At 39.6% G+C, this 19,582-nt stretch overlaps 2 protein-coding genes across 3 annotated transcripts; one reads left to right on the forward strand and one right to left on the reverse strand.

The window, feature by feature from the left end:
• Positions 1-1,122: 1,122 nt before the first annotated feature.
• Positions 1,123-2,921, forward strand: rnf208 (ring finger protein 208). The gene has a single exon (XM_053645979.1). The coding sequence runs from the start codon at positions 1,504-1,506 to the stop codon at positions 2,290-2,292; it is 789 nt and encodes a 262-aa protein (XP_053501954.1). The 5' UTR covers positions 1,123-1,503; the 3' UTR covers positions 2,293-2,921.
• Positions 2,922-2,924: 3 nt separating this feature from the next.
• Positions 2,925-16,022, reverse strand: si:dkey-106l3.7 (uncharacterized). 2 transcript variants are annotated; one of them, XM_053645977.1, is made up of 6 exons: positions 15,003-16,022; positions 9,934-10,104; positions 6,275-6,419; positions 5,948-6,024; positions 5,299-5,396; positions 2,925-4,007 (listed from the first exon to the last, which is right to left on the reverse strand). In XM_053645977.1, the coding sequence occupies exons 1-6, from the start codon at positions 15,621-15,623 to the stop codon at positions 3,938-3,940; spliced, it is 1,182 nt and encodes a 393-aa protein (XP_053501952.1). In that variant the 5' UTR covers positions 15,624-16,022; the 3' UTR covers positions 2,925-3,937. The 2 variants fall into 2 exon arrangements, with proteins under 2 accessions (XP_053501952.1, XP_053501953.1); XM_053645978.1 differs by having other exon boundaries at positions 9,934-10,101; positions 15,003-16,021.
• Positions 16,023-19,582: the final 3,560 nt, after the last annotated feature.

Raw genomic sequence — 19,582 nt, forward strand, 5'->3', positions numbered from 1 at the left:
CTCATTTGGAAGATGTTGCACTGTCCTTGAGCTGTTCTCAAACTTAACGTGGTGAGGCTGATGAGTCCTGATTTGGTGCTGTAGAAAATCCGCCAGAATCACATGACCTGGGCGGCACAGTGGCACAGCAAGTAACGTTGTCGCCTCACGTTCTCCAGTGTTTTCCATATGTCTGCATGGGTATCCTCCAGGTTCTCAGTTTTCCTCCCACCTCCCAAAAACATGCTAGTAGGCATACTAGCTGCACTACATTGTCTCTAGGTGTGAATGAGTGTGCCAGTGTGTGTGTGCATGGTGCCCTGTGATGGACTGGCATCCCATTCAGGGTGTATTCTCACCTCACACCCAGTATTCTCAAGATCAGTTGCTAACACATATACACACTTATGTATACTGATCAATAATCGTTTGGGATTTTCTAATTGCCTTACTGTTGTGTTATTTTCTTTAAAACAATTAGTCTATGGTGTAGCATGCATTAGTAGCACTAATTCAGAAACTGTTTGTTTTCTACCAGAACTTGTCAATGTAGATGGTCTAACCAGTTTGACCCAATTGATCTGTGACCAGTTTAGCAGCCGGTCAGACCAAGCTGGATTTTCCCAGCAGGAGTAGATAGCTATTTCAACTGACCAAATAACCATCACGGTTTTGTCTTTGTCACAGGAAAAGAAACAACCTAAAATAACAACCCAGGGCATAGACGAGATCTGGCTGGACTCCTGGGACATTCCTGGACTGGTCAAGAGTGGACCCACACCCTCATACACATAAACCTCTTGAGGAATTCCAAGCTCTCTTAGACAAGGACAGAACCTTCCAGGTATTTCCATTGCCTCAAGAACCAGGCATCCAAAAAAGCTCCTCAAGTGGAAGGAACTTAATCCCAGACCTAAGAGGAGGTCGGCTCAATTGTGCCATTGCTGTAGACACAACTGTCCACTTTACTGTCCAACTGAATTTGGGAACACTACAACCCAAACTCAACAAGCTTACAATTTCAGACATTATATACCTTCTTAAAGGGACTTTCTGTATAGGTGCTATATATATATATATATATATATATATATATATATATATATATATATATATATATATATTTGTGTATATACAGTTGTGGTTAAATATTATATACTGTGTTCAGACATTTCTTTGTAAACCTGGATATAGAGTATTTTTTGTAGGTATATCAAGTAAATTATTAATAAACAGGGTATAAAGTCACTGGACTTTTAAAATAACTGGACATTGAAATCTATCAGTGTTAGCCTCTTAAACTCTGCTAAAGTCTCAGCGCTGTAATCAATCTTTAGCCATCTACACTAGACCAAGAAGAGTGGCCATTGGAAGAACAATGGACAAAAGCATGCGTCCTCATGTTCCCTGCAATGGCTGAGTGTCCTTCTTGGATTATACCGAAGACACCATTCACAGGGTTGTGTTGAACACCAAACACACAGACACACAGCTGCAGAGATCATCCAACTCTTTCCAGGGCGAATGTCCTGTCTGAGGCGCCAGCCTGTGAGCATCCCAATGGATACCGTCAAGATCATCCAGTCGGAGAAATTCCCACGCGAGTGTCCTGTTCCTGTGACTCAGCCTCGCTTCGCACCTCCTCCCCGTGTAGCCTGGGATGGAGGAGGTGAAGGCGAGGTCATCGTCAACCAGGCCTGCAGTGACCTGTCCGTCGAGGTGAACTGTAACACCATGGTCAACCCCCGTCCTTTGGCATCACCTCCAGCACCAGTCCTCCGTCGTGAAGCTAGCTATTTAGCCCAACGCAAGGCTAGCAACAGCGAGATATGCTACCACCAATTCCACTACAAGATGGATGACGTAATCGTGAACCAGTACGTCCTGCGCTCTTCGTCCACCTCGTCCTCCTCGTCATCTTCGACATCTTCGGGCCCGGTGATGCCGTGTGAGCCACTGGATTGCCCGACTTGCGGGCACACGTACAACTTTGCAGGGAAGCGTCCGAGAATCCTGTCCTGCCTGCACTCGGTGTGTGAGGAGTGCTTGCAGATCCTGTACGAGTCCTGCCCCAAGTATAAGTTCATCTCATGCCCCACATGCCGCCGCGAGACCGTTCTCTTTACCGACTATGGTTTGGCTGCGCTCGCCATCAACACCAGCATCCTGAGCCGCCTGCCGTCTGAGCCTGGCGGGACCGTACAATGGGGAGGAGATGCCGACCGCAGCTGCTACCAAACGGTGCGCCAGTACTGCCAATCGGCCTGCACGTGTCACATCGCTAACCCGCTCTCCACCTGCGGCATCATGTAGACGTAGATCTAAACCAGTCCACCAGGTGGCACTGTTCGAACCAAATCCACGGAACCACAAAACCAGTGACCCCACTATTCCAAAAATGCCCTCCGACTTACCCTGCCAATGCAAATATTATCTATAGATCTATTTAGCGCAGACGGTTGCTGTCTGGACTTTTAAAGAAGTGAAAGAGACACTTGTGCAAGGAGCCAAGAGAAATGTTATATCAGAGTAAATGTATTTTATGTACGAACTGATTGATCCCTTTCCCCTTAAAGTTCCTGTTTATCTTGTTTGGATGTGTTTGTCATTGACATCTCTTCACATGGGAATGCCAAGGAGACTTTGTCTCCCCCTCTCTCCTGGGAAAAATAAAGCAAATAAACGAATCGAGCCAAAACCATTTGCTTCGTCTGGACTTGAAACGATGGATCAGTAAGGCTTTAGCAATGCAAGGCACATCACAGCCAGGTTTCACGTGACAAAAATACAGAGACAAACAAAGCCAAAATTCACAGACAAAACAGCTTCTATAAACATTGATTTATACAACCATAAGAGCTTTATACTGTACATCTGTTACAAATTGCACAAATTACAAGACAAAGCAAACATACAGGCTTTTTTTTTTTTTTTTTTTTTTTTACATAAATAATGTGAAAAATACTGAAAATATGAAGCTGTAACATGTGATATAACACATGAGAAAATATCACCTAAACAAGGAGCTGCACTGATAAAGAGATTGACAGACCCCTCTCTTCTATTCTTAATAATTTAGCAGCACACGATATAAAAGACATTGCCACAATATAAAAATATAATACAATACCTACTATTATGTACACTGCGATATATTCAATTTCCTCAAATCCTGAGAAATTTCAAGGTGCTTCTTAGACCTACCTGAGTTAATGTTAAAGTGTAAACCCCGGAATTGCAAACGTTTTTATTTTCTCTAAGTTGCTTTATCAAAGACTTACTCTTTTATAACAGTGTACAGTAAATATATAGGGCATTGTAAGTGCTTTGATTATCTTAATGCATTATTTAATATCCATTAAAATACTGGCAAGCCAACGTAAGGCTTAACTGTTTAGCTTTATATGAATGTAGTTTTGGAATCAACAGGCTGTATAAACAGTGTGTAGTATGAGCCTACCCGACCCCACCCAGGCTCTAAACCTTACCCAAAAACATCATGTAATCTGAATGCTATGCTGAAACACCTTTTGGATTTGTGCCACATCATTAACATTCAGGCCTTGGATTTCTTGTCTTGGATGAAATTACAGTGAAGTTAGCATTAGCTGTACACATAGCATTAGCTGGAAATGTCGTAAATGAGCCCGTAGTCTCGAACCATCATGGCGGTTTCTCATTTCTACCTTGCATTGAGTTGTGTTTTGTGAAATAGATATACAGTATGTAGAATCACTTCTCCTGGACTATAAAGAAAACTTTTGTCCAGCCTGACAAATTGAAAAAGATATTCTACATACAATTCTATACCAGATGTAAACCAAGATTTAGGCAAGATTATAGCAAATATAAATATCCATAGGCAAACGGCAGGTCAAGGTAAGGTGTAAAGAATGTCCACATTGCGTCCGTTTATGATTTGCTAATTCTTTTGTGACGTCCTCGTCTGAATAGAGAGTCAGAACCGTGTCGTCTTTCTTCGGTTGTTGAAAAGTTGTCTGAGTGTCCTCTTTTTCTCATTTTGTGAGCTTAAGAAAAACAGAAACCAAAGTGAAATTGACCAAAAAATACAATTTTTTTAAAAAAAAAAAAAAAAAAAAAAAGCTGCCTCACTAATCACTCCATAATATTTTACAACACCTTCAATACCACAGCACTTTAGAATTTTTGATTCTGATTGGTGGTGGTGAATTTTCTCTAACAGCAGCTCTGACAGTAGTTCAGCTGCGAAACAGAGGTTTATAATAAAGCACTCTTACTAGTACAGTAGTAACTTACACACGGACTTGTATGGTGGATGCTCCACATAGTCTAAGACTAATAATAAACGTATTAAAAATCAATCAAATGTTTAGTCATTTAACAAAGAAAAGCATTTAATCGTCGATGTGGCGATACGTTTTCTTTAAGGAGACGTTTATGTAACATATATGGAAGGATTCGCCAGTCTCAGCACTTTATAGGTCAGTAAGTTTTCAGGACAGAAGAGTTTATGTATTCTGGTTTCTTGGTAACCCTTTATTGCATGGTGTTGCCATATGGCAACAAGGAATTTTTCTCCAAATTGTTGCTAGGCGATAATGCAAAACAAATTATTTTCATCAATGTATCACATGACCAGGAAGTACTGTTTGCGCTTCCTTTTTGCAATCATACGGCATGGTGAATGTCATCATTGGAGGGCTCTTAAAATGTGATTCATTTTCTGTATTTAGGAAAACATATTAAACAATATCTGAGATAAGTTAACATATTTTTGTCACTGAAATGAGTTCATATATTTTCAGTATTCTGTTGAATGGTCAAATGTAATTGTTGCCATATGGCAACAACATGCGATAATGGAACTGTGGTGTGTGCGCTCAGGAATTGAAACAGGCGTACACAGCAAAAATACACTAGGCTTTTTTACATTCAATGTAAGAATTTCAGACATTTTGCAGTTCAACCTTATTTTCTAAATTTTATGTTTCACGAGAAAATTAAGAATGAAAGAGAAAGAATTAAAAAGATACTTCACCCAAAACATGTTTGGATTTAATTTTTGTATGTATTTTGCGTGAATAAATCCATCCACAAGAAAAAAAAAAAAAAACCCTCTGCAACTTATAGTCTTGAAAATGCAGAAATTAAAAAATGTAAAAAATTAAATAAAATAATAAATTATATAATTTTATTAAAAGACACTTTAATAGGCAGATCAGTTTGGACAAAAACCAACTTAAACTGCACTGATAACATCTTTTTAATCACTAATGTAGGTCAGACGATGTTCAATAATACACGTCAAACGATATCTTGGGTGTGCCAAAATCTCACCTGCTGCTCTTGGCTGGTTTTGACTTTTCATTCCATCTAAGTGAGCTAATCTTCTGTTTCAGGCTGTTACTCGCCTTCCGCTGCTCCGTTTCAACCGGCTGGATGAGCAAACAGATAAACAATGCTTGAACAACAATTGCTATGACACACAAAGCTACACAATACATTCATTTTAGTGACACAACAATCCTGCACATAGGGCAAACAGCCGAGCTTTGTTAAAAGGATTTGCATCGATTTGGTTGACATTAATGTTTCTTATATATACAGTGGGATCCAAAAGTCTGAGACAACCATTATGAATGCTTCGGTTTTCTAAATGAATACAAAATTCTGTATATTAGTTATATTATCATCAACAAATGTAAGGCAAAATTTGAGAAATATTGACATGAATATTGCCCCCCCACCCACCCACCCATTTTTAATGTACTCGGGATATTGAGCATTTCCTGTATGTGTTCTCAAAGAAATGCCAAACGTGATCTGCACAGATTGACGGTGGGCGAATGAAGTTTTAGTATGTTGCAGTACATGTGCTCACGTTGCAACATGTTGGCATACAACACTACTGCAAAACACACCAAACCAGTTTCCAAACCAGAGGGGTTTTTTTTTTTCCGTAAATTAACTCTGACTTTTCTCTTACCGACTGTGGGTTTTCAGGCTGTTCCAGTAAAACGTGTGTGGATGGGAAGTGCTCAGCTTGACAGGCTTTAGATTTACCTACAGGAGATAAAACACAACCTCATAAAAGCTTCGAATCTATGGTTAGGGTTAGGGTTAAGGAGTAATGGTCTTGCTTATTGACCTAACTGTTACTGAACTCACAACCTAGTCCTTAAAATGATTGGTTAGTATTTCATTATTTACCGTTTTGTATGAGTTTAGTATAAGTGCAATGTGTTGTGTTTATAGCATAATTAATAATGTTCTTTGAAACGTGATCGATGTTATACTGCTGTGTTATACTTACTTTGTTGTTTGATAAAAGTCCACGTATCAGACACGCTCCTTCGACGGAAAGCCTCAGAAGAACGTCCTGGTTTATTCTTGGTATGCCGGAAGTCAAGCTTCTCACCGTCTGTGGAGTCGATATCAGCTTTCTGCCTGCAGACAACCTGCAAAGAATTTCAGTTAAAATGAATATTAAAGATACTAAATACTGCACACATCAGACATAATATATATATATATAGTATATCAAAGCCCTGAATAATACAAACACTAATCGAAGATAGGCTACGACAAATACTGCACAGACCAAAACACTGGTTAACACAAATAAGAATCAAAACCAGTATCAAAAACATCAAAGCCTTGTTTAAGAAAAATGAAAAGATTTCAAATTTGCCTAATACTGTACACACATACTACATAATATAACGCGGTATGGTATCGTATATTATAGTATAGCATAGCATAGCAGATCAAATACATATATTTCCATTCAAATTTATGCACTGCACGTGTACTTTAACTGATATCAAGTAGTGACTGTTTAAATTTGTGCGCCCCAAACCTGTATATGTAATTGAGTGTAATATATTGGGAATGAGAGGCTCAGATCTCAGTTTTTGAGAGCGATATTGTGAAACGAAGTGCATTCCCGTGTTAGTCTTGTTCGTTCTGACTCACGGTGTGAATTTGGTAAAAATCAAAAACCGTCAATATTTTGGCCCAAAAACACAAAGGCTAATACCATTTTTTAGGGTGAAATATGTGACATTCTGAGATCTTCACCAAATTCACATTGTGCGTTAGGGTGGTCAAGACTAACACACTAATGCACTTAGTTTCTTCCTAACACGCTCCAAAGCTGAGCTACAGTATAGCATTGTACACTACAGTACAGTATAGTACAGCACAGTATAGTAGATAAAATAGCTACAGTATAGTAAGTATAGTACAGTATAGTAGACAAAATAGATATATTTCCATTCAAACTCATGCACTGCATGTGTATTTTAACTGAGGTTGAACAGTTAATGTTTAAATTTGTGTCCGTCCCAAACCTGTGTATGTTATTGATCGTAATATATTGGAAATGAGAGGCTCAGATATCAGTTTTTGAGCGCGATATTATGAAACTAAGTGCATTCCCGTGTTAGTCTTGATCGTTCTGACGCACGGTGTGAATTTGGTACAAATCAGAAACATTTTTTTTTTTGCCCTAAAACCGTAACTAACCCTAACCTTAAAACCCTTACCATTTTTTACAGTGAAAAATCTGATGTTCTCAGATCTTCACCAAATTCACACTGTGCGTTAGGGCGTTCAAGACTAACACACTAATGCACTTAGTTTCTTCCCAACACACTCCAAATCTGAGATATGTACAATATGATATAACACATAAATACATTAAGGTGAACACAAGTACTACACAAATCAAGACCTTTGGGTTAGCACCAATACTACCCAAAACTATAAAGAACACAAACGTTGCACAAATACTACACAGACCAAAAAAAAAAAAACAAGATTAGCACCAAGTAGTACAGAATTTAAAACATTATGGTTAGCACAAATACTACCCAAATCTAACTATCTAAGTAACAGATATCCTACGCAAACCAAGACATTTGGGTTAGTACAAATAATACCCAAATCTAACTACTTAGGTTAACACAAATACTATCTAGAACATTTAGGATAAAGCCAATAATTCACAAATCATTTGAGTTAACTCAAAAACGCACACAAAAGCAGAATATAAATCAATACATGTAGATTTAGGTATACACATATATATCTTAGCTTTAGATCATAGCTTTAAAACCAACGCAGGTTTCGCAAACGTCTCATTAAGTCTTTGGCTAACGTAAATACTGCTCACATGAATCAAAAGACTTATTCAACACAAGTATGCGCTCTTATTAACGCCAGCTACCCGCCTGTTTCTCTGGTTATTTAAATGACTCGGGTCATTTAGCTTAGTTGCTTAGCAGCTAATGAGTTTTAACAAAAACAAGGATCTCACCGAGATGACACAAGCAAAAGAAAATGCAGAGAGGAAACATTGCTGAAAAGACTTTCTGATGTCACCGAATTGTGAAATTCGGCGAGGCTCAAAACGGCATAATTACGGATAATAATAGTTGTGCTGTAGACGCGCGGTAACCGGTAATTTGTTGAGGTGTTAGGTCAGCTGGGATACAGATTTATGGTAGTGTTAGTTGGGCGGTGCTGGGTTTATTTTATGTACACACTCATTTAAGGAAGGTACATTACTGGATATTACACCACAGACTGTGGAATTCACAAATCTCAAGAAGTAGCAAACCACAGGTTTATAGTCTTTCCCTAGTTTTAATGCGTTGTCGTTTCTATAGCAACAGCTCATTGACGTACTCACTTGGTGGCTGACTGATACAATCCAAGCCTAACTATGGAACGTATTAAGAGGTGAATCTGTTGCTATTTAACAAAGAAAAATGCCATTTCTATAGTGATGTTTTCTGTTAGGAGATCATGTAATTGTCAGCATTTATGAAAGGAGTCTCCAGTGTCAGTGCTTTGTAACACTACAGGAAAGTCTGCAGGATAGCAGAATTTGCACTCAATTCTGGCGCACTATATCTGCCGTAGCATCATCCAGGTGGATGCTACACACTAGTGGTGGTTGAGGAGACACCCCCACACCCGTTATACTATGTAAAGCGTTTTGAGTGTCTAGAAAAGCGCTATATAAATGTAACTGTAACTATCTCTTGAATCTGTGTTGTTTTGTCTTTAGTTCTTGTTTTTAGACACATTTCCATCCATTTTCTGTACCACATACTCTACACAGGGTTGCTGTTGAGCCTGGAGCCTATCCCAGGAAACTCGGGGCACAAGGTGGGGTACACACCCAGGACAGGGTGCGAACCCATCGCAGGGCACGATCACACACATATTCACACTCTATGGACATTTTGGAAACACCAATCAGCCCACAATGCATGCCTGTGGACTGGTGGAGGAAACCGGAGTAGAAGGAGGAAACCCCCGAGGCATGCGGAGAACATGCAAGCTCCACGCACATAGGGTGGGGGCGGGATTTGAACCCCCAAACCCCCGGAGGTGCGAGGCAAATGTGCTAACCGCTAAGCCACCGTGCCCACAGACACACATCGGTTCATCACATTAATGAGAAACTCAGCTTGGAAGTAGTGGAAATGGACCTGGCGCAAACATCGGACTCAAAGCTCCAGAATGCGATGCAGCTGAGTAAAGGCAGAGACTCGGCTCGGCTAGTTAGAGATCTATGGGATGACGAGTGCGATGGCACAGACGGCGGTATTAGCATTAAAGTTGAATCTGTTTGAGCAGAGTGTACAGATGACGAGGAGAGAGAGAGCTAGACAGACTTACGGTTCTAAAGCGCCGCCGCATTACTTTCTTTTGTAGGGATCAAATAAGGGTTTAATACCGCTGCACCACTATATTAGCAGATAGTTGTGGCTGACTCGGATGAGTCCGTCACCATCAGCAATGCCGGAAAATAATCCGGTTGTAAAGAGCGCGTCATCGATGAGACGCTGTTTATTTATACATGACCACAGGAATGCCGCGACTATGAGCTCGTGTGCTACTTAAAAACAATCCTGTTCTAACTGCAACAATGCTAATAAACATCCTGGACACTCTCACCTTCATCTCCGTCTCTCCTGTCTCGTCTCGGCTGTTCTTTATCACCAGCTGGAGGTTGTGGTTCTCCCTCTGCAGCCGGGCGATCTCCTCCAGCATCCGGCACATCTGCTCCAGGTAGAGAAACCCAGGGGGCAGATGGTCCCACTCAGGCCCAGTGGCACATGCAGCCTGCTAACACACACAGACGTACAATTTATTACATTATAACTTATTTCAGTACTTTCGATGTTTCTTATTAAATACTTCAGGTACTTTTGAGAGTGCTGTTAGAAAATTGTCTAAATTATTCATCTATTTGTTCAGAGTTTAACATCCAATGTTTTCCCCAGTCTTTACCAGATGATCTTGCTTGTTTTACTGAAATAACTCTGTCTGGTAAAATAGCTGTATAATGGACAGAATATTTAAGATATATACAATATAATACTAGTTTATATTTAAACCTGTTTACTATCATGCTAGTTTTTCTTTTAGCCCACCGTTTATTTAGCCTATTGTTTGTTTTAGCCTCTTTTCATTAATACTGCTTTTTAGGTTAGCCTGTTTACTAGAATGCTAGGTCTTGAACTAGCCTGATTTTTTGTAGCCTGTTCATTTCAATTGTTAATTAATTTCAAGTCTGTGTCACCATTAAGGCTAATTTTTGGATAGCCGGTATATTTTCATGCTCATTCACTATAGTTTACTGTAATTCTGGTTGATATTTTAGCTTGTTTTACTGTAATGCTAACTCTTAAATTAGCGTATATACTATAATGCAAGTTTTGAAAACTTTAAATCTAAGCAGAATTATTATACTGCTAATTCTTGAGGTAACTTTGTTTACTGTAATGCTGGTTTGTGTTTTTACTTGTTTACTATGAAGTAGTTGACGATTTAGAATGTTGATTACGAGTCTAATTTGTGTTTCAGTGTTTATCGTAATGCTAGTTCTTGAATTAGCCTGTTTACTATGATGCTAGTTTACTTTAACGCTAGTTTTAGAGTTAGCCTGCTTACTGTAAAGCTAGTTTATGGTTTACTTTGTTTACTATAATGACAGCTTATATTTTAGCATGTTTGCGTTTCAGTGTTTATCATAATGCTAGTTCCTGAACTAGTCTGTTTACTATAATGCTAGCTTACTTTCACACTACTTTTAGAGTTAGCCTGTTTACTATAACTATTTAACAATTCCCCTAGTGGGATCAATAAAGTCTGTCTATCCGTCTGTCTGTCTGTCTGTCTGTCTGTCACACAGTCTGCAACGTGATTGAACAATAATTTTACTCGTGTTGGTCACTCGTTTGAAATTTTTTTCCTTTTTGGAACACGTTTATTGGATAATTTCACACAACCCTGATTCCGAAAAAGTTGGGTCAGTGTGGAAAATGCAAACAAAACAAACAAAAAGACTTGTTTTTAAAATTCAGTTCACCCTGTACTATATTGAAAACACATTATTTGATGTTTTACTTTGTGAATTTAATTTATTTTTTGAAAAAACACACTCATTTCAAATCTGATGACTGCAACATGCTCCAAAAAAGTTGGGACAGTCGACTGTTTAGTCGACTGTGTAACATCACCTTTTCTTTTAATAACACTTATTAAGCATTTGGACGCTGAGTGAAGACACCAGTTGGTTAACTTTAGCAAGCGGAATTTTCCCCTTTCATTCATTACACATTTCTTCAGCTGCGCAACTGTACAGTTCCTTCGCTGCCTTATTTTGCTCTTCATAATGCGCCACACATTCTCAATTTGAAATGTCGACTCGTCGGACCACAAAACACGATTCCACTGTGCTACTGTCCATCTCAGATGAGACCGAGCCCAGAGAAGTGGGTGGATCTTCTGGACAGTGTTGATGCGTGGCTTCTGCTTTGCACAGTAAAGCCTTAACTTGCATCTGTGGATGCAGCGGCGAATGGTGTCGACTGACAAAGGTTTACCAAAGTATTCCCGAGCACATGTCAGGATCTCCATTACAGACTCATGACGGTTTTTAAGACAGTGACGTCTGAAGGATCGGAGATCACGCGCATTCAGAAGTGGTTTTCTGCCTCGCCCTTTACGCATCGAGATTTGACCGGATTCCTCAAATCTTTTAATTATATTGTGCACTGTAGAAGGTGAAACGCCCAAAATCCTACCGATTTGTCTTTGGGGAATGTTCTTCTCAAAGTGTTGGCGGATCGGCGAGCCTCGACCCATCCTTGCTCTTGAAGGACTAGGCCTTTTTTGGAGGCTCCTTACATACTCTGATTAGACGACTGCCTCACCTGTTTCACATCACCTTCTTATTTCAACTTCTCACATCGCTATTAGTCCTAAATTGCCCCTGTCCCAACTTTTTTCAACGTGTCGCTTGCATCAATTTCAAAATAAACATTTATCTTAAAACAAAAAAACTATGCAGTTGATTAGCTAAAACATCAAATAATTCAAATCTTTATATGTTTTTTTTTTTGTTTTGTTTGTTTAAATACAAGTCAAAGTACATTTACAAATCACTCCTCTTTATTTTTATTAGCATTTTCCACACTGTCCAACTTTTTCGGAATTGGGGTTGTATGTTGAAATAGTAATAGCAGAAAAGGTGTGTAGGATATTAACACATCCTTTCTGAGTGTGTAGTTTATGTTTAACTTTGTCGTACTGTTGCTAGTTCTTGAGTTACTTCTTTGCTATAATGACGGTTTATATTTTAGCATGTTGGTGTTTCAGTGTTTGCTATAATGCTAGTTCGTGAGCTAGCCTTTCTGAAACTTCCCCAGCACGCACCTCTCCCTAACCCTCTGGTATTGAGCTACGTCGTCCTACACGGGCCGCTATCAGTAGCCGCATTCTAACCGCCTCCACATTCCTGCTGATGCACTTCCCTCTGGCTCTGTTCCAGTTTAACACACCTGAACCGACTGGTTCGCATCGACCGTGGAGGAGAACAGCTCAATGACGAACGTGACTGTAGTAAAGGTGGGAGTGTGTGTGTAAGTGGGTGTGTGTTATGTACAGTATTTACTGCCTTAGTGAAGTGTGTGAGAGGTGATCAGCTCATTATCTGGGCTTATAAGAGAGAGAAAAGAAAAAAATGAGTGAAACTGCTGCTCATTTGGTGACACGAGTTCTCGCATCATTTACCTATCGCTGAGCGATCATGGTCAGTGCGACAAAACCAGAGAAATCCTTTATGGTGCTAAAGAGATCAATCTTTCTGAGATCAGTTAGTCTTCCTTATTGTGGTACATAAGTTGTATTTTGTTCTTTGTTTTTAATCCTGCCTGAATTATACAGGTATGAAAAAAAAAAAGTCATACTGTACACCCAGATTATTTGTGTATAAAGGGAAAAATGGAAATTAAAGGAATACTATTCCCATAATGGAAAATTCTAATCTTGGAAAAGTGTTTTTGGATGTTTTCTCAATCTATCTCACAGTATTCCATCATTCATTTTCGCTAAATATCCTGACCTCGCTAGAATTTTTTTGTTTATAGGCTGAGACGTCAAAATCCTCTAATACGGTTTTCATAAAATCCTTGAAACCAAAATTTTTCTCATATTGAATCTTAAACAGGATTTGAACTCATTTCAACTATTAGTTATTTCTAATATTTAATTTAATAGAATTTTTGGAGAAAATGATAACTGCTCAACGTATAATAGACTTTTTATTTGTTTGTTGTTGTTTTTAGGAGTTGTATTGTTGGCTTTCATGTGAATGATCTCAGGCGATGAATCATGAGTTATGGCTATCATTGAATTTTTGCACTCAATAATACAGAACATGATATTTGGAATTAAACGTGAACTAATATGCAGATCATACAGTAACTGCGTTATAAACTGAATCATATCCTGAATAATCAATTCAAAATAAGAATCCGGGCAAGTCCATATGATATGATATGATATGATATGATGTCTTACACCAGTTCTGGTTGTTGAATCTGATTTGTACTCTCTGCTACTCTTTAGACAGTTCGGATGGTTCCATCTTTTCACTTCTCGTGAAGTGTCTTTTATCGATCATTTTTCCATTCAAGCTATTAAAGGAACTCAAATGTAGTCGATCAGCCGAGACATGGTTGCTGTCTGGTGGTTGCTTCTTTAGTTTTGCACCACAGCTACAAGTTCAACACATAATGGAAGTCTGTGTCACTCAAAATCTTGTGTGTCTGCCTCAAACTTCTTACAGGTCTCCAGTGATGTGGTTCAGGACACAGCTGGACTGATTGTCATCTATAAACATGAACTAAACTTGACTGGGTAGCTCAATGCTGTAACAGCTATTTTGGACAACAGCAATCAGCAATAGTTTTTTAAAAAATGCAGTTTGGTATCAGTCTGTCCTTTAGGCTCCGCCTCCTCGTAGCAGAACGTTAAGGCTCTGGCGGTTAAGGCTCTGGGTTACTGATCAGAAGGTCAGGGGTTCAAGCCCCAGCGCTGCCAAGCTGCCACTGTTGGGCCCTTGAGCAAGGCCCTTAACCCTCTCTGCTCCAGGGGCGCTGTATCATGGCTGACCCTGCGCTCTGACCCCAGCAGTGGAAAGTGTTTTAATGCGCAGCTAAATGATGCTGTTATGAAGATTTGGTCATATTTGGATTTTAGCTGAGGTAGACTCATACTGTGACTCTAGTGACAATGCAAAGAAGGAAAAAAATTTGAATACACTTGAATACCATTCCTTTAAGCTCCGCCTCCCGAAGTTTGAAGGCAGAATTGTAGAAAAAAATAAACATGTAGGTCATGAGGATCATATAGTAATATGGTTCGGCTTTAAACATTAAATTTGTAAACATGGACTTTCCACGACAGTAATATCGTACAGAGTATCTTGTGCTATAGATACAGCAATGGTGTGAATCGCACCATGTGAAGTGCATTACATTTAAACATTTAAACCCGATGCAACATCCATCGGAGCTGAGTCGCACCCTCGACTCTGATTAACACTGGAAGGTTGAACAAAATGAGCTGAAGCTCTTCATAGATTTATAGTCCATGAATTCTAGGTTTATTCTTTTTAATCTAGATTGAATAAATGACTCAAAATGAAGTGCTTTATAAATAAAGATGATTATTACCGCTTCTCTGTTACTGACAGCAGGCTGTTGCGGTGTGTGTGTTACTCTGGGAGCTTCTGACGATCTCTGCTCATCAGCTGGTTGTATGTAAGGCCTTCCTGGCCCAACGCTTCCAACTCTGGAGCGTATCGAGTGTTTAAGAGAACCGCTGGATATTGAAGCTGTGTTACACCGACGTCGATGGCTACCATCCACGCTTCTCCTCCAGGCTGGCTCTGTTCTCCGCAATGCCTCCTCCACCTTCAGCCCGACTGTTTCAGACGGTTTTAAACTTTCCTTCCGTGCTGCTGAGAAAAATGATGAGGACGAGGAGCACTGAGAAAGAGCTGGCGAGGAAGATGACGGTCGTAAGTCATCCTCGCCAAGCTGCGAGGCCTGTGAGGTCAGAACAGAGTGCTGGGAGGTCAAAGGGTTGACCACAGATGGCAGCTCCACTCCAGAGTCCTCAGATTCAGACCTGATAGGAGCTCCTGTGAGTCTCAGGGAGTCTGCAGACCTGGAGTCACTGCCGTTCGGGTCCAGTTTTTTTTCCAAACCCTCTGCTGAGCTTGATCGTTCTGGCGGGTAACCCTCAGCCACCCAGGTCTCCAGCAAACACCCAAAACTCCTGTACAGATTCATCTGGCCGTCTTTCAGCCTCGGTAGTGCCAAAGCCTGTCAAGCTCCGTCTGAGGAAAAGCCTTGGTGTGTGTGCTGTCTTAGCGCTCAGTGCAACACCTATTCTACCTGACAGGTGATGACAGACGGCACAGGATGAGCGGGAAGTGAAACTCGTTGCACGTACTTCAAGGCATCTCACATGGTCCGCCCACATTCCTGCTTCATCCTCCCAGATCGGGCTCTCTGCAGCGGCCACTTGACTTCCCATGCTTCCTCCTAATCTTTCTGAGAAATCCCGATCTGCCTCGACACGCCTGAACGTGACACAGCTCTATGAAGAAAGGCACAGAAACCACAAGCATAACATAAACCGAAACTCAAAGCAAACTGCCCGTAGCCACTTGGGCTGACATCCAAGCCTGTACTGTCAGACAGACACGCCAATTTCAGTGGACTTTCAGTTAGTTAGCATTATTTCATTTATTAGACTTCCAATGACAGGAATTTGACCTGTTCAGCTCTGTCAGTAGTTGAAGTTAGTGAAGTAAGTCACTCATTAGTTACTTAACCTTATAATGGACTACGACTAATACAGCTCCACTCATTCCACAATCCTCAAACTTCAACGAAAAGCATCAGCACATTCCTGCAGTTTGATAAGATTGACATTCAGTACAAGGTTAAAGGGACAATTTATCAATGGAGCATTGTTGCTAATAATGTTAATGAGGGAACGGAAGCTTATAGGTTGTAGTTTAACGTTGTCCCAACCTCCGTCCTACGTCATCACACACTCATTAAAACAACAAAACATTATTTAGCTCAGTAGTATCATCTGTACATGTTTAGCTTCCCTAAGACAGTCCATATTACGTTAAAAACCCGTCTAGGCAAACCAAATGGAAACGACATTCGCTTCAAGACAAGGTGTACCTCAGGGTTCTGTCCTACGTCCAGTAGTGTTCTGAAACTACACCAATGTAATAAGTAAGGAATTCAACACTTTGGGAGTTGCCGTTATAGGAAACGAATCCACAACAGGGTGGAGGGAGTGATGACGTGGAGTTCCTGTGATCGTCCTGAAGTGAATTGTTTTCTAATGTCTTATTTCTCTTTATACCCCAATGTTACATTTGAATAAAGAATTGTGCTTTTTAACCGTTTACAGTTACCTTCAACGTTGTGGGATGTCAATCAAGTTAACGGTGCGGAACATCCGTGAATCAAGTCAGTTCCTGTTGTCATTTAACGGCTGTAAGCAGTTCCAACGTCTTTTCCTTCCTTGTCTTCTCTCGCAGACTCCCCCCACCCACCCTCCCACAATGACGTTTAAAAGCACTACAACAAAAAGGCGAAACAGTTAAGTGGGTGGGGAATTTGAAATCACTTGGCACAGAGATCAACTCGCCTGACTTTCTTTACACGTGCTGACACGGACATTTTAGCCTAAAAAAAACAAAGGTGGTTTTTCACAACCGCCCGTGACCGGGAGCCAAGAGAGCAAAACTGGCCGTGCTCTCTGGGTGGGAGGGGCGTACTCTCTCTCCGCTGTCAGTCACAGCAACACTAGACAATCATCTCACGTATGTGGAAGAAGGCGGATAGCACTTTCTGAGAGTGTTACTCTTCCCTGTGACACGTATTACATTACAGCATTTTGGCAGACGCCCTAATTCCAGAGCGATTTACAATTATCTCATTCATACAACTGAACAGTTGAGGGTTAAGGGCCTTGCTCAAGGACCCAACAGTGGCAGCTTGGCAGTGCTGGGATTTGAACACACATCCTTCTGATCAGACATCCAACATCTAAACTGCTGCACCACCACGTCCCAGTCTTCCCACACATGTCTCTGAGGCAGCAGGTGTTAGCATTCTGGGACGTGTGTCACAGGGCAGATTCCGCCGTTGGTAGCTGGGAGAGCCGGCTGGTGGGGAAAAAAAAGACTTTATTATGTTTTTACCTTCATGGCTTTTCTACTCAGACACGGTTGGCTTTGTATTCACATCTGATGTAAAGTGTTATGTCTGACTCCGCTAATCCAGTCCAAACACACACAATGACTCAGCAGACAATGTCTTTCACTCAGCTAAATCTTATCTTATCAGCTCAGATGCCACAAATTCCATCTCTGCATCAGACGCTGTGACGAAACGAGAAAAATTGGCTTCTTGGCCATGAAGGAGAGGCGGACATTGTTGATGTTTACCTGGTGTTACAAGTGACACTTTGTCTAGTGAAAATCAAATACATAGAAGTGATAGTTTAACACACACACACTATTACGTCAGTGTCACGGCTGTGCTGTGATCAAACCTGCACTCTAATAACATCCTGCAGTTCCTTTACAGTAATCGATGTGGTGGGGGGGGGGGGGCAATACACTGTACAGAAGAACAGAAGTGGACTATATGATTTCTTTATCTGATTAAATGGCCAAAGAGTGGAGCTACTCCATGGCATAAATAATATTACAGAGTGGAATATGGATGGAAAGAGAGGCTTTTAATATCTGGGTTCAGGTCTGCAGACACAAAATAGAAGGAAATAAATAAAATATAAAAAAGATGAAGCTCTTGTTACTGAATAAAACAAGGCGTTGTTCTGATATCGACCACTAGACGGTGCTAAAGTTTACAAAAAAGACTGTCTATCAAATACCAGTCTACATTTCGTGCTAGGATTTGTTATATATATTTTAAATCTTTATACAGTAATTTTGTCTTTCGTTTATTTATTTTTTTGTATTATTAATATATTAATAAAATGTCCAATAAGGTTAAACATCTTATCGTTATTATTATTATTATTATTATTATTATTATTATTATTATCATTATCATTATTATTATTATTATTATTATTATTATTAGTGGTAGTAGCAGTAGTAGTATAATTTAATTATGTGGGCTTTCATTTTTGTAAAAAATAAGTGCTTAAATTCTTATTTTTAATATTCCAATAATGTATACAATTTCCATTTCAATTTGATCACATAACTCTCATAACTCAGAACTTTTTCATTTTGATTTGTCCATTATGTTCATTTAACACGCATAAATGAATAATGAATAAATTAATAATGAATAAGAAAATAATGCAGAAAATATTGATTATTAATACATTAATAATAAAAATAAATCTACACTAATATGATCTTTGGATTTATTTATTTATTTATTTATTTATTTTACATTTAAAGTGCTCCATAGCTTCTGAACGTTTGCGGGTCCCATTATTTTATTCCCCATGTAGTGCACTTATAAAAGAAGTGCATGTTTTTTTTTTGTTTTTTTTGTTTTTTTAAATAAAAAGAGACATAATAATTATTGTTGCTATTGTGTACAAGAACAGAGCAATTTTTGTTTTTTGTTTTTACAAAAACAGGACATTTTCAAGACAAAAGACAAACAATGAACAAAAAAAAAACAACAACCCACTATTACTAAGCAATAATTAAATAAATAAATCCATCCATTCAATTTACACACTGTATCACAGGAGATTGGAGCCTGTTCCGGGGAACTCGGGGAACGAGTAGGGAGACAGTTTGGACGGGGTGATAACCCATCGAGGGGCACAATCACACACACACACGCACACACACACTCACACACTCACACACACACACACACACACACACACTACAGACAATTTAGAGATACCAATCAGCCTACAAACCAAGTCTTTGGACTGGAGGAGGAAACCGGAGTACCCGGAGGAAACCCCCGAACCGGCGAGAACGTACAAACTCCGACATATTTTAATCCTCTGTCATTTTCAGTTCTATCAAATAGGTGAAAGCAAACAAACGGGTTTTTTTTGTTTGTTTGTTTGTTTTATAAACATTTTAGAGAGTCAGAATAACAAAATAACATTTGGTTTCATGTAAGTGGTATTTTCCCATGAGGTATTCATGCACATTCAAAATAAAAGTCACAGACCCTTTAAAATAAATACATACATACATACATACATA

Source organism: Ictalurus furcatus, chromosome 16, assembly GCF_023375685.1.
Source record: "Ictalurus furcatus strain D&B chromosome 16, Billie_1.0, whole genome shotgun sequence".
NCBI classification, from domain to species: domain Eukaryota; kingdom Metazoa; phylum Chordata; class Actinopteri; order Siluriformes; family Ictaluridae; genus Ictalurus; species Ictalurus furcatus.